The 11,749-nt window shown below is 34.9% G+C and overlaps 1 protein-coding gene across 3 annotated transcripts in view; it reads right to left on the reverse strand.

Annotated features, from left to right (window-relative positions):
• MMUT (methylmalonyl-CoA mutase) overlaps nucleotides 1–11,740 on the reverse strand; it is a 41,148-nt gene extending 29,408 nt beyond the window's left edge. The window contains exons 1-6 of one of the 3 annotated variants that reach the window (XM_032299644.1): nucleotides 11,521–11,740; nucleotides 7,566–7,989; nucleotides 6,173–6,540; nucleotides 4,570–4,727; nucleotides 2,022–2,193; nucleotides 212–460 (exon numbers count right to left, since the gene is read on the reverse strand). In XM_032299644.1, the coding sequence (XP_032155535.1) occupies nucleotides 212–460; nucleotides 2,022–2,193; nucleotides 4,570–4,727; nucleotides 6,173–6,540; nucleotides 7,566–7,950 (1,332 nt within the window). In that variant the 5' untranslated portion in view covers nucleotides 7,951–7,989; nucleotides 11,521–11,740. Of the gene's footprint in view, nucleotides 1–211; nucleotides 461–2,021; nucleotides 2,194–4,569; nucleotides 4,728–6,172; nucleotides 6,541–7,565; nucleotides 7,990–10,095; nucleotides 10,119–11,520 lie in introns of those variants that run through there. The other 2 variants (XM_032299645.1, XM_032299646.1) reach the window with 2 other exon arrangements.
• Nucleotides 11,741–11,749: the final 9 nt, after the last annotated feature.

Genomic DNA, 11,749 nt, shown 5'->3' on the forward strand with positions numbered 1-11,749 from the left:
TGTATTTTTAAATAGATTCAGTTTTGAAAACAATAAAATCAAATCTGAATTTTCCTTTTTTGGCTAACGTTGTGTAAACTATGATATAAATCTGTAAGGATATGACTTATAAATTTAAAATCTATAAATCTCAACTTATAAGTTTTAAAATCTGTAAATCTTTATAAATCTGTAAATCTTGAAAACAAAGTTGCAAAGTGGAAAAACTTACCTTTAAGGCAGCATCGTAAACATCATTTGTGAGAGATTCCATCATATAAGAACCTCCCCAAGGATCAGCCACTTTGGGAATCCCAGATTCCTCCTGAATGATGATTTGTGTGTTCCTGGCAATTCGAGCACTTTTCACTGTTGGCAAACCCAAAGCTTCATCAAAAGAATTTGTGTGCAGGGACTGAGTCCCTCCAAACACGGCTGCCATTGCTTCTATTGTAGTACGGACGATATTATTGTAAGGATCCTAAAATATTTGATAAAAACAAAAAGTCAAACAAACAGGTGATAGATATTGCAACTATAAATGGCAACATGATTAAACAGCAACTGCTGCATACTTGCTATGTCAACTTCCATATTAAGCTTCAAAATAGCAAATAAATGTAGACAAGTTAGTTTAGAAGCCAGTATTAGAAGAGTTAGAGTCAGTGTTTAGTGCTTAATCTTCTCTTAAGCACTAAAACACTATCTCTTACAATCCTCTGAAATTATAATTCACTCTCTCCTAATTATTTTGGCTACCTCACAGTATCTACCACAATGATGTGTACAAAACAGGCACTGAATAAATGTTAATGAAACAGATGAACAATGAAACAAGATATCGGAAATTTGAGTTCTAGTTTATTGTACGCCTAATTGTGATTTGCGCAAGTCATTAGGTCTTTCTGAATTTCAGTTTCCTTAGCTGAAAAAATAAGCAGGTTAAAATAAAATTGATTATTAAAGTTCCTCCCAACCCTAAAAAAAAATCTCTATTTCTCCATTTATAAGAACCTGAAATTATAGTTCATATAGAGTATAATAGTTGTTATTCAACATTTAAATGTATAAAAGCAATGTAACTTTGCACATATAAATTATTTTTAAATATATCAAAATAATATGTAAAGAGAACATGTATAAAAACAAGGCCTTCACCATACAATTTTTAAGAGAACAAATTTAATTACCCAAGTAAAAATAGTCACTTTAAACAGTTTGTTTGCATGTTGCTTAAACATATAACTGTAACACATAAACTATGTATGTGTATATTGAATTATTTTAAAATATTTTTAAATTTTATGTTAAGAATTATAACTCTTAAAATTATATGAAAGTATTAATGACTTTTGCTTCCTCCTCATCATTAAATTTTGTTTACTTTGTTTTATTTTTATTTATTTATTTATTTTGAGACTGAGTTTTGCTCTTGTGGCCCAGGCTGGAGTGCAGTGGCAAGATCTCAGCTCACTGCAATCTCCACCTACCAGTTTCAAGTGATTCTCCTGTCTCAGCCTTCCAAGTAGCTGGTATTACAGGCAGGCACTACCACTCCTGGCTAATTTTGTATTTTTAGTAGAGACAGGGTTTTGCCATGTTGATCAGGCTGGTTTCAAACCCCTGACCTCAGGTGATCCAACCACCTCAGCCTCCCAAAGTGCTGGGATTACACACGTGAGCCACTGCACCCTGCCTTGTTTACTTTTACAAAAGTGTTTCAGCACTACATGGAAACCAGTATATAAGTGATTTTATATTGTTAACCACTAGAGGCAATTTTATTTATTTATTTATTTATACTATGTATGAATACAAACATAAGTATACATTATGCTTCAGAATATTTATGATTTTCAAATATTAACAGATTGTTTCTTAAGTTTATTTCCTGGTTGTGCCACATTGCTCAGAAAAATATGTATATATTTACATATGTGTGTGTATATATATATATATATATATACACACACACACACACACACACACACACACACACACATAACTTTATTAAAATTCTACATTTTAAATTATATACACACCTGCTCAGTAAGTGACCATCCGGATGTCTGACAATGTGCTCTTAGAAGAAGAGATTTAGAGTTTTTAGGCTGAAACATTTTCTCTATTAAGTGAGCCCAAAGTCTTCTACCAGCTCTCATCTTTGCTATTTCCATATAGAAATTCATCCCAATTCCCCAGAAGAAAGACAACCTAAAATAGTAATGTTAGATCATGAATTTAATTAAAATTAACAATGTGGAACAGAAAATAAAATTAATTGTATCATACACTAGAAAATCAAGGTCTATATTTTAAATTCAAACAACTTAATTTGAATTAAGATCAGTGCATGTATATTTACGTAAATTTAAATCTAATATAAAATTACAGTTTTATGCATGTGGAAGAAACTTTGTTTCAGGTAAGAATTATTCACTTTGCAGTTGGTTTTCTTTAAGAAAGAATCTCTTCTTGTACCCTTCATTAAAGAAAGATTCAATTTCTTTAAAAAAATATTTTAGGAATACTCAATATATAAGAAAGCAGTCACCTATAAATGAAATAAAAAAACAAATTTGCTCTATTTAAATAGCAAGAAAGTATTCTGTAAAAGAATGATTGTGCATTTGGTCTAGGCATATACTTCTTCAATTTGTACCTTCCACTATCCCCTTTATCTTATATTCTGTACTGATTTAAACATTTAGGTTACTTGTCTCTTTCTAAAGACACAAGGCTTGCAAATCCATTCCTGATACATATTTGGAAGGTTTTGTTTTGTTTTGGTTTGGTTTGTTTTTGAGACACAGTCTTGCTCTGTTGCCCAGGCTGGAGTGCAATGAGGCAATGTCATGTCACTGCAACCTCTGCCTCCCAGGTTCAAGCAATTCTTGTGCTTCAGCCTGCCAAGTAGTTGGGATTACAGACAAACACCACCATGCCCAGCTAATTTTTGTATTTTTAGTAGAGACCAGGTTTTTGTCATGTTTGCCAGGCTGGTCTTGAATTCCTGGCCTCATGTGATCTGCCTGCCTTAGTCACGCAAAGCACCAGGATTACAGGGATGAACCACCATGCCTGGCTTTGGAAAAAGTTCTTAACACAGCAGTTCTCAAATATTTTGATGTCAGTTTCCATTTTCACTCTTAAAACTTCCTGAAGATTCCCAAGAATTTATTTCTTTATTTGTATAGTATCTATCAATATTTTATTTACTAGTTCATTTAAAAGGAACAATAAGGAAGGGCACAGTGGCTACTGCCTAGAATCCCAGCACTTTAGGAGGCCAACTCAGGAGGATAGCATAGCTTGAGCCCAGGAGTTTGAAACCGGCTGGGCAACACAGGGAAACTCCATCTCTACAAGAAAATTTTAAAATTAGCCAGATATGGTGGCACACACCTGTAGTCACAGCTACTTGGGAGCCTGAGGTGGGAGGAAGACTTGAGCCTGGCAGGCTGAGGCTGCAATGAACAGAAATCATGCCATTGCACTCCAGCCTGAATAACAGAGCAATATCCTATCTCAATAATCATCAAATCAAATCAAAATAAACCCACAACATATTAACATTAGTAACATTTCTTATGAAAAATAAGTTTGCCTCTTAAAAATATATACAATAAAAGCATCATTCTTTTACATTTTTGCAAATCTCTTTTATGTGTGGCTTAAGAGAAGATAGTTGGAGTCCTATAACTGTTTCTGCAATCTGTTGCAATATCACATACCATGTAGCTTCTGAAAAACACCACAACAAATTCTTGAGAAAATGCAAGTGAAAAAGGTAAATAAAGCTCTAATATAAGCATAAAAATAGTTTTGATCTCAAATACCCCAGAAAGAGTCTTAGCAATGCCCAAGTATTCTTAGATCATACTTTGAGAACTGCTGTCACAATAAGCAAACAAATCCCTGGTATAAAGGAGCATTTCAGTAGGCAATGAAATATATTTCAGTAGGCAATGAAACATAGCTTCTGAAGGCAGAAGCTATGTTTTCTACATGTTGTATTGTCAGCATATTGGCTAGTGTTTGGCACAGCAAAGCTTAGCTAGTGAATGCTATACTGACTGAACCACTGAATGACTTTTGACTTCCAAATTTAAATATTTCATAAACTTCATTTAAGTTTTTCCATATTTTTCATATAACATTATTAAGGAACTGTTGTGAAACAAAATGTTTTCAACAGCTCAGTGGATCCCAAAACATTACATTAAATAGTGCAATAGAAAAAAAAAACAATAGATGAATTCCACTTTCTAAAATGAAAACATTAGAAAAATCAAAGTAAAATTGTTTCAACAGTCTGTTTGCATTTTAACATAATTTGTTAAAATGTGTAACTTAATTGTGTTCTCCAAATAGCTGGAGACAACATATTTACAAAGAAGTATGGCCGAATTTAATTCTAATTTTATATTAAAAATAGTATTGGCTTTTTCTGTCATTATCACTCAGATAAAATATAAGAAAATCTAAATCTAGCCTGACATTTATATTTACAAATTCCTGTTATCAATATATAAAATGGTCCTATGCATTTCTTAATGTTGGAACAATATCTAGGTTTAATTTACTCACCTTGGTGCAAATTCATCAATTGTCAGGCCAGCTTGGAGTCCAGTTCTAGAGTATTCCAATCCATCTGCTAAAGTATAGGCCAGTTCCAGAATGGCATCAGCCCCTGCTTCCTGCATATGATATCCACTAATTGAAATTGAATTAAATTTTGGCATGTGCTACAAAAAAAAAATTATTACTGTGAATTAGTAAAAATATTAAAAGGTTCTACTAAATCCACTTTCTAAATGCAAATACTATTTTTAAATGATGTTCAACTCAAATATACTTGGCAGTTTATAATGTTAACAAAATACTTAACGCTTACTTATTACATTTAATTTCCTTTCCAATTTAAATGGTTGGTCCATAAAACGTCATCAGGACTGTACCTACTTTATTTTTCTGTAGACAAGAATTTGTACTAACGATTCTTCTAAAAGTTTAAATTGTGGAATTAGCTAGCTGAGGTTAGGAATGTAACCTTTAGCCTGAGAACTAAATGAGGCATTTTTAATTCCAAACCAAGGACTTTGACCTCTTAAGATGTTGTAGACCCAAACTTTGGGTTAATCTGCTGAAGATGTATAAATTTAATATTTACTAGTTATTAATTTTCTACTTTGAATGAAGGCATTAAACATGAATAAGTACTCAGTAGGAAAAAAAAAGAAAATGGATTTTTAGTACTATATGTTGAAACAAAATGGGATACAATACATGGCTTTAAAAATCAAAGATTTCAGTCTGATTTACTGTGACATTTAATACTAAGCATATCCCACACAGATTCTTTCCACCACAATCACTACAAAAACTACATTTCCACTATTCCCCTAAAATTTCATGTTAGGTAGAATACATCACACATATCCTTCAGAACCAAGAAAAACTATCCTTACCAAGAGTTAACCAAACGTAAAATGCTTGCTAGGCAATGTTTGCTAGAGTTTGGAGATAATAGTAATTACTAGGGCTGATAGAGACAAAAAGGGTTGATGAAGATTTTCCCTGTGCCATGAAATAATGGTCTTAATGTAGGTAAGGAAAAGAAGCACATTGCTGGTAAGAAGCAAAGTGTGAACAACGGTGGAAAATATAAACAAATTGCTCACAGGAAAAGGAAGGAGGAAAATATGTTCCTGTGGAAGGACTTTTCCCATCATTCTTATTGGGAAAGACGAGTCTAATTCAGGGGTGAATATTAGGGACCTCCTTGAGATTGTAGATATAAGTGATAAGTAATATAATCAAATTCAGCTTTTAGCAGAAATAAAGCTGATATTCTAATCCCCATTTGTCTGATACCAGTGTCTGCTTCAGAACTGCATCTGAATTTCTGAGAGAAATTTAAAAATGCAAGTAGAAGACATCCCTGATTCTAATAATTATCAGAGTTAAATTTTAAGAATAAAGAAAACACAGTAAAGATCTATTGCCCAGATTCCTACAAGTAATGACGGAACATAAAATTAGTACATTAAAAACAAAAAGTAACAATAAAAACACATTCTAAATTCATATTACATTACTCAGACTCAGTTTTTAAATTAGGTTGTAGCATGTTGTAAAAATTCCTATATTCAAGGAACTATAGAAAAAACATAAGAACCACAAAGTATACCTTTGCTGTATATTCAAAGATGTCAGCAATAATTTTCATGGATGGTTCTGGAGGAAAAATGTATGTATTTCGAACCATAAATTCCTTTAGTATATCATTTTGGATGGTACCAGTAAGTTTCTCTTTAGGTACACCTTGTTCTTCTCCAGTTACTATAAAATTTGCAAGAACTGGAATAACTGCTCCATTCATAGTCATGGAAACTGACATATTTTCTAAAGGAATTCCATCAAATAGAATTTTGGTATCTTCCACAGTGTCAATAGCAACTCCGGCCATTCCAACATCACCACGAACTCGAGGGTTGTCTGAATCATAGCCACGATGTGTCGCCAGATCAAAAGCAACGGATAATCCCTGTTGACCAGCTAAATACATAAAGAAAAATAATGTAAGATTCAAGAATCTGGAATCAAAGTAAAATGATTTACTTTAACAGTACTAAAAATGTTCATTCATCTCATAACAGTATACTTTTATAAAAACTATTTTTATGCTCATACATGTCAAAATAAATTTAAATAATGATACTTCACTTTTTAAGGGAATCAGCTTTTTCCCTTGTGCCAAAATACACAAATTTAGTTCTAGACCTCACTACAGGAAAGAATGGAAGAAACACAAATCTCAATTATCTCATTTCCATCTGAAGATTTGGTACTTGATTGAAATATTTCTAAAATTCATGAAAAGATCTGCTGTTCATATATGGTAAAAATAACTCACATTTGTATGCTTGCTTACTTTTTTGTTCTTTTATCTAATATGGTCACAATAGGATTCTTGGCTAGTCAAATATTCTGGGAAACAGAATTATGACAATCATACACAATTTTTAAATAACTGAAATAGTCTATACTAAAAATAAATAAGTTCGACCTTCCATGGGCAATACAAACTTATAAATCTACAAGTTTAGCATTCAAACGATATGATTTTATTACAGCTCAGAAAGAAGAAATAAGTTAATTTTCAGTGAATGAATGCCAGAATACACTGAAATAGGTTTGTACCATGTTATCACATTTACACTTTCTTTGGGCATCATTTAACCTATCATTCTCTCCAATCCCTATCCCAACAATATTAATTAAACATTTTTCCAAGGCAAAGCTAATCTCTTCTTTTCTTCATGCAACTTCACCTCACCTAATTCTTTTTAAACAATGTGAATATAAGTGTTGTTTTCTTTCAAAAATTTAGCACCTTATTCGAACTCACTTATCTTTTTGACCACAGAAGATAAAAAATACCCACTTTTTTTTCAGAGTGTAGTCTTTAACTACAAAATTATGGAGTGAATATCATCTGTACGGAAATTAACCTAAAAAAAAGCCAACACTAGGAGGTAAATGTCTTATGATAAATATTATGTCTTACATTAAAATCTCACCCTTAATATTGTCCTTATAGAACTTATTGCTTTCTTCCACAGTGCTGAAGCCAGCATACTGGCGGATGGTCCAGGGCCTAAAGGTATACATGGTAGGATATGGTCCACGTGTGAATGGCTTCACTCCTGGAAGTTCTTCAGGTAAGTCCTTAGTATCTCTCTTGGAATACAAGGGTTTTATAGCAATCCCTTCTGGGGTGTGCCATATTAGCTGTTCTGGGCTTTTGCCTTTCAGCTGCTTTTTAGCAAGGGCAGCCCATTCTGGATGAAGGGGCTGTTGCTGGTGTAGAAGTCGCTTCCATATGAGCCTGGAGACTGATGATTCTTTCACTTGCTTCAGGTAATGAGGTGAAAGTAAAAAAAGCTGATTCTTAGCTCTTAACATGGTGCACCATGGAAACACCCAACAGAAGCAAGAGCTGACCTAGAAAAAGAAACAGTGTATAAACATTTAGAAGAGGGAGAGAAAATAGGAGCTACAGATTAGAATGAAACCAAAAAGGAAAAGAATATATTAGTCAATTTCATTTCTTCCCTTTTCTGCTTCCTGCACCTGATATTTTATAACTTTGGCCCCTCTTCTCAGCAATTACTATCAGTGCTCTAGTTACAATCTTTTTCCTCAGTAGCCTCTTAACTGGTCTTACTGACCAGTCTTCGCCCCTTTCTACTCCATTTTATACAAATCCATTCCATACAATGGCATCAATGTAAATATGACTATGTCACACTCCCCACGAAATTTTTCAAAGCCTCTGTATCATGTGGAAGATATACTATAGCCCCCTAATTAATTTTTTCATTCAAAATGCTTTTATTAAATAACAGTTTATGACAGATATTACATTGGGTAATGGAGAAAAAAAGTAGTGAATAAGACAAACAGGCATTCGAGGCCTTCATGAACTGGTCTCTGTTTCCCCCTCAGACTCATCTCTGCCTTTGTCCTCTTTATGCATTTTGTGCACTAGAAATACTGGATTACCTACAGTTTGTGCATATGTCAAAGTTTTGTGAATTTGCTCTTGCTCTTCCTTCTGCCTAAAATGTTCTCCTCTGGCTAATTCAGCCAAGGCATTATCTCCAATTTGCAGTGTTTCTATGTGCCAGTAACATAGAAGGCTATAAAGACATCACACAGAGAAGCAATTTTAATCTTTACAATACACCTAAGAGATAGGTACTATTATTAGCCCATTTTACAGATTAGGAAACTGAGGCACAGAGGAGACGGCATTGATTGGAACCTATGCAGCCTGTTTCAAAATCTTTGCATCTAACTAATATGCTCACAACTCATCCCAGAACCCATAAGTTGAGCTAAATGGCCTCTTCAGTAATCTACTTCTATACTAATTTATAAACTGATCCAACATTAGAACTGTACATTTCTGATATCTAGTATAAAGTCTTATACTAGGTGACTGGGTGCAATGTCAACATTTTGCAGTTGTAGAAACTGAGGCTCAGAGAAATAAAGTTGCTTGATTAAAATCCCACCCCAAAAAGCAGTAAAATGTTCACCTGAATTACTAAAGCTTGTCAGTCATACAGCCTAAACATATATAGACTATTGTTTAAAAAGATACTGAGATACAAACATTAATATATTCACTATACTATGTGTTTTTTATACTAGATAAGGCAACAAGTAAAGTGAGTTTCAAATTCTGTTTTCCATACCACTTCTTATCAGTTTAGTAAAGCTTAAATGAAATAAATGACACTTATATGGGGTTGTTAAACAAGAGACATAAACCACTGGTGAGAGTATTAACTATCTGAACTACTTTGGAAGGTAAACTGTCAATATATATAAAATGCTTCAGAAATGTTTGTGTCATTCCACTGAAGAACATTACTTCTGGGGAAGCTTCTGTAATAAGACATAAAATAGATGTTCCCTATAGTTTTATTTGTAATAGAAAGAACTTAGGAAAACAGTGTCTAATAATATATGAATAAATGAATTACAGCATATACAAATGATAGAATTTCATGTAGCTATTAAAATATCTTTAGAAAGCTAGCAAAACTAATCTTTGATGTCAGAAGAATGGTTGCTTATGGTTGCTAGAACACAACAGGAGCAAGGGGGGAACTTTTTAGGTAATGGTCTTGATCTGATTGCCACTTACATAGATATATTCTGTTTGTGGAAATTTATCAAATTGTACAGTTATGTTTTATGCAGTTTCCGTAAATATGTATAAGTAAAAAGTTAAAAACGTGTTATGCGTAGTTTCCCCCAAAAAAGGGAAACAAACTCAAAAAGTAGTAACTGAAAGACTCAAGACACATAATTATAAATGCAACAGGTTCAACTATGTGAAAAGTTCATGGAACAAAGTCTAACTGGAAACATAACAAAAAAGAGGCTGTGTGCAGTGGCTCACACCTGTAAACCCAGCACTTTGGGAGGCCAAAGTGGGTGGATCACTTGAGGTCAGGAGTTTCAGACCAGCCTAGCCAACATGGTGAAACCTATCTCTTCTATAAATACAAAAATTAGCCAGGCGCACTGGCACGCCTGTAATCCCAGCTATTCAGCAGGCTGAGGTACAAGAATCGCTGGAACCCGGGAGGCGGGGGTTGCATTGAGCAGAGATCATGCCACTGCACTCCAGCCTCAGAGACAGAGCGAAACTCCATCTGAAAAAAAAGAAAAAAAAAATCTATTTTTTTTAATATTAGCACAATTTTTATTCTGTTAAATCCATGGGGTCCTTGTCATCCATCTTTTTACAAGCCATCCACTACATTTACTAGCTTAAAAATTGGGTGAGAAAAATAATGAAGCTACAACTAAACCGTTTCAATAGTAATCCTGTAAAAGGTAATTTGAAAGCCACCTGAGAATTGTTGGCAGGAAGTATCACACCCATTTCACGTTGGCTTTCCTAAATCTGAACAACTAATAGGAAAAAGCCCCTTATAAGTGACTTCCTGAAAATCACATGTGTATTGGTGGAAGGCTGGAAATACACACCATTTTTAGATAAAAACGCAACTACTGTGGATGGCAATATGACCTCTCCATTTTCTCAGAAGACCATCAAGAGAGGCCTCACGCATTCAAAGAAGCAACATGCAAAGCAAATATGTTACTGACAACTAAAATGTGTTAAAGAGCAATGATGAATCTCATTCCCACACCTCAAAAACAAATCAGTGAGAAAAAAATTCTGAACCAGTAACTTTCAAGCTTTGGCTGTTGACATGTGATTCCACATTAGTATATCAAAAAGGTAGTTCAATGTTCAATCAGCTGGGTTAGGAGATGGAAACATAGGGCATGAAAATTATATTTGATATTAGCATAAGTAAATCATTAAACACAAAATTATATGGGGAAAAAATCATCAAGTTGTTAAAAACTTTACACACATACGCTATCCAGGGCTTCGAGTTTCCCTAACAACACCTTCTTTCTAGGCAAAACTGAGAACGAATTAGTAATTAAAGCTTTTATATCAATTTAGCCTTGTCTTTCCTGTTGTGCCTCTCACCCTTGACCCGTTTACACACAGAAAATCACTTTTAGTCCCGCCAACTTTTAGAAAAACCCTGACAATAACGTAACCCACAACCTAGAAGGGAGGCAGCCATGGAGCAAACACAACCGTCTGGAATCGTACAAAAAGTGACCTCTGCCAGCGGGAACAATTCGGGGTGCTTAGGTGGCCAGAGAAGGTAACAACATGGCCTCTGAAGTATTACAAGCACCTTCTTTGCAGCGGTACCTCCAAATTGCGAAGGACCTCGCCTAAAACGAGAGGCTGGTTCGAAGGTGAAAATCTAAACCTAAGCAGAAGGCAGTGAGTGGGATCCCGCCACCGTAGAAAGGTAAAGAAGACAGAAGGACAGATGGGGAGAGAAAGGACAAAAGTATAGGGGTAGAGGAGAGACAGGCGCCAGAAGAATGAGCGATCTGAAAGGTGTACGTCCTACTCACTGGTAGGCCTGTTTCGGACTCCGCTGTGGGAGGGGGCGGCTGGACTTCGGCGTCCCCCGCCTCACCTGTCAAAGATCCACACAGCCAGGACTCCCCGCCCTCACCCAGCCCACACACAACGCGCAATCGCCAGCGCCAGCCTGATGACTCTGGGGCGTGGACCGACACCGCCCTCCCCTCCAGCCAATCGAATCGCGCTCTGACGGGCGCGTTCTTGATGACGTTTAGG

Source organism: Sapajus apella, unplaced genomic scaffold (genome assembly GCF_009761245.1).
Source record: "Sapajus apella isolate SASKATOON/1434 unplaced genomic scaffold, GSC_monkey_1.0 scaffold41, whole genome shotgun sequence".
NCBI classification, from domain to species: domain Eukaryota; kingdom Metazoa; phylum Chordata; class Mammalia; order Primates; family Cebidae; genus Sapajus; species Sapajus apella.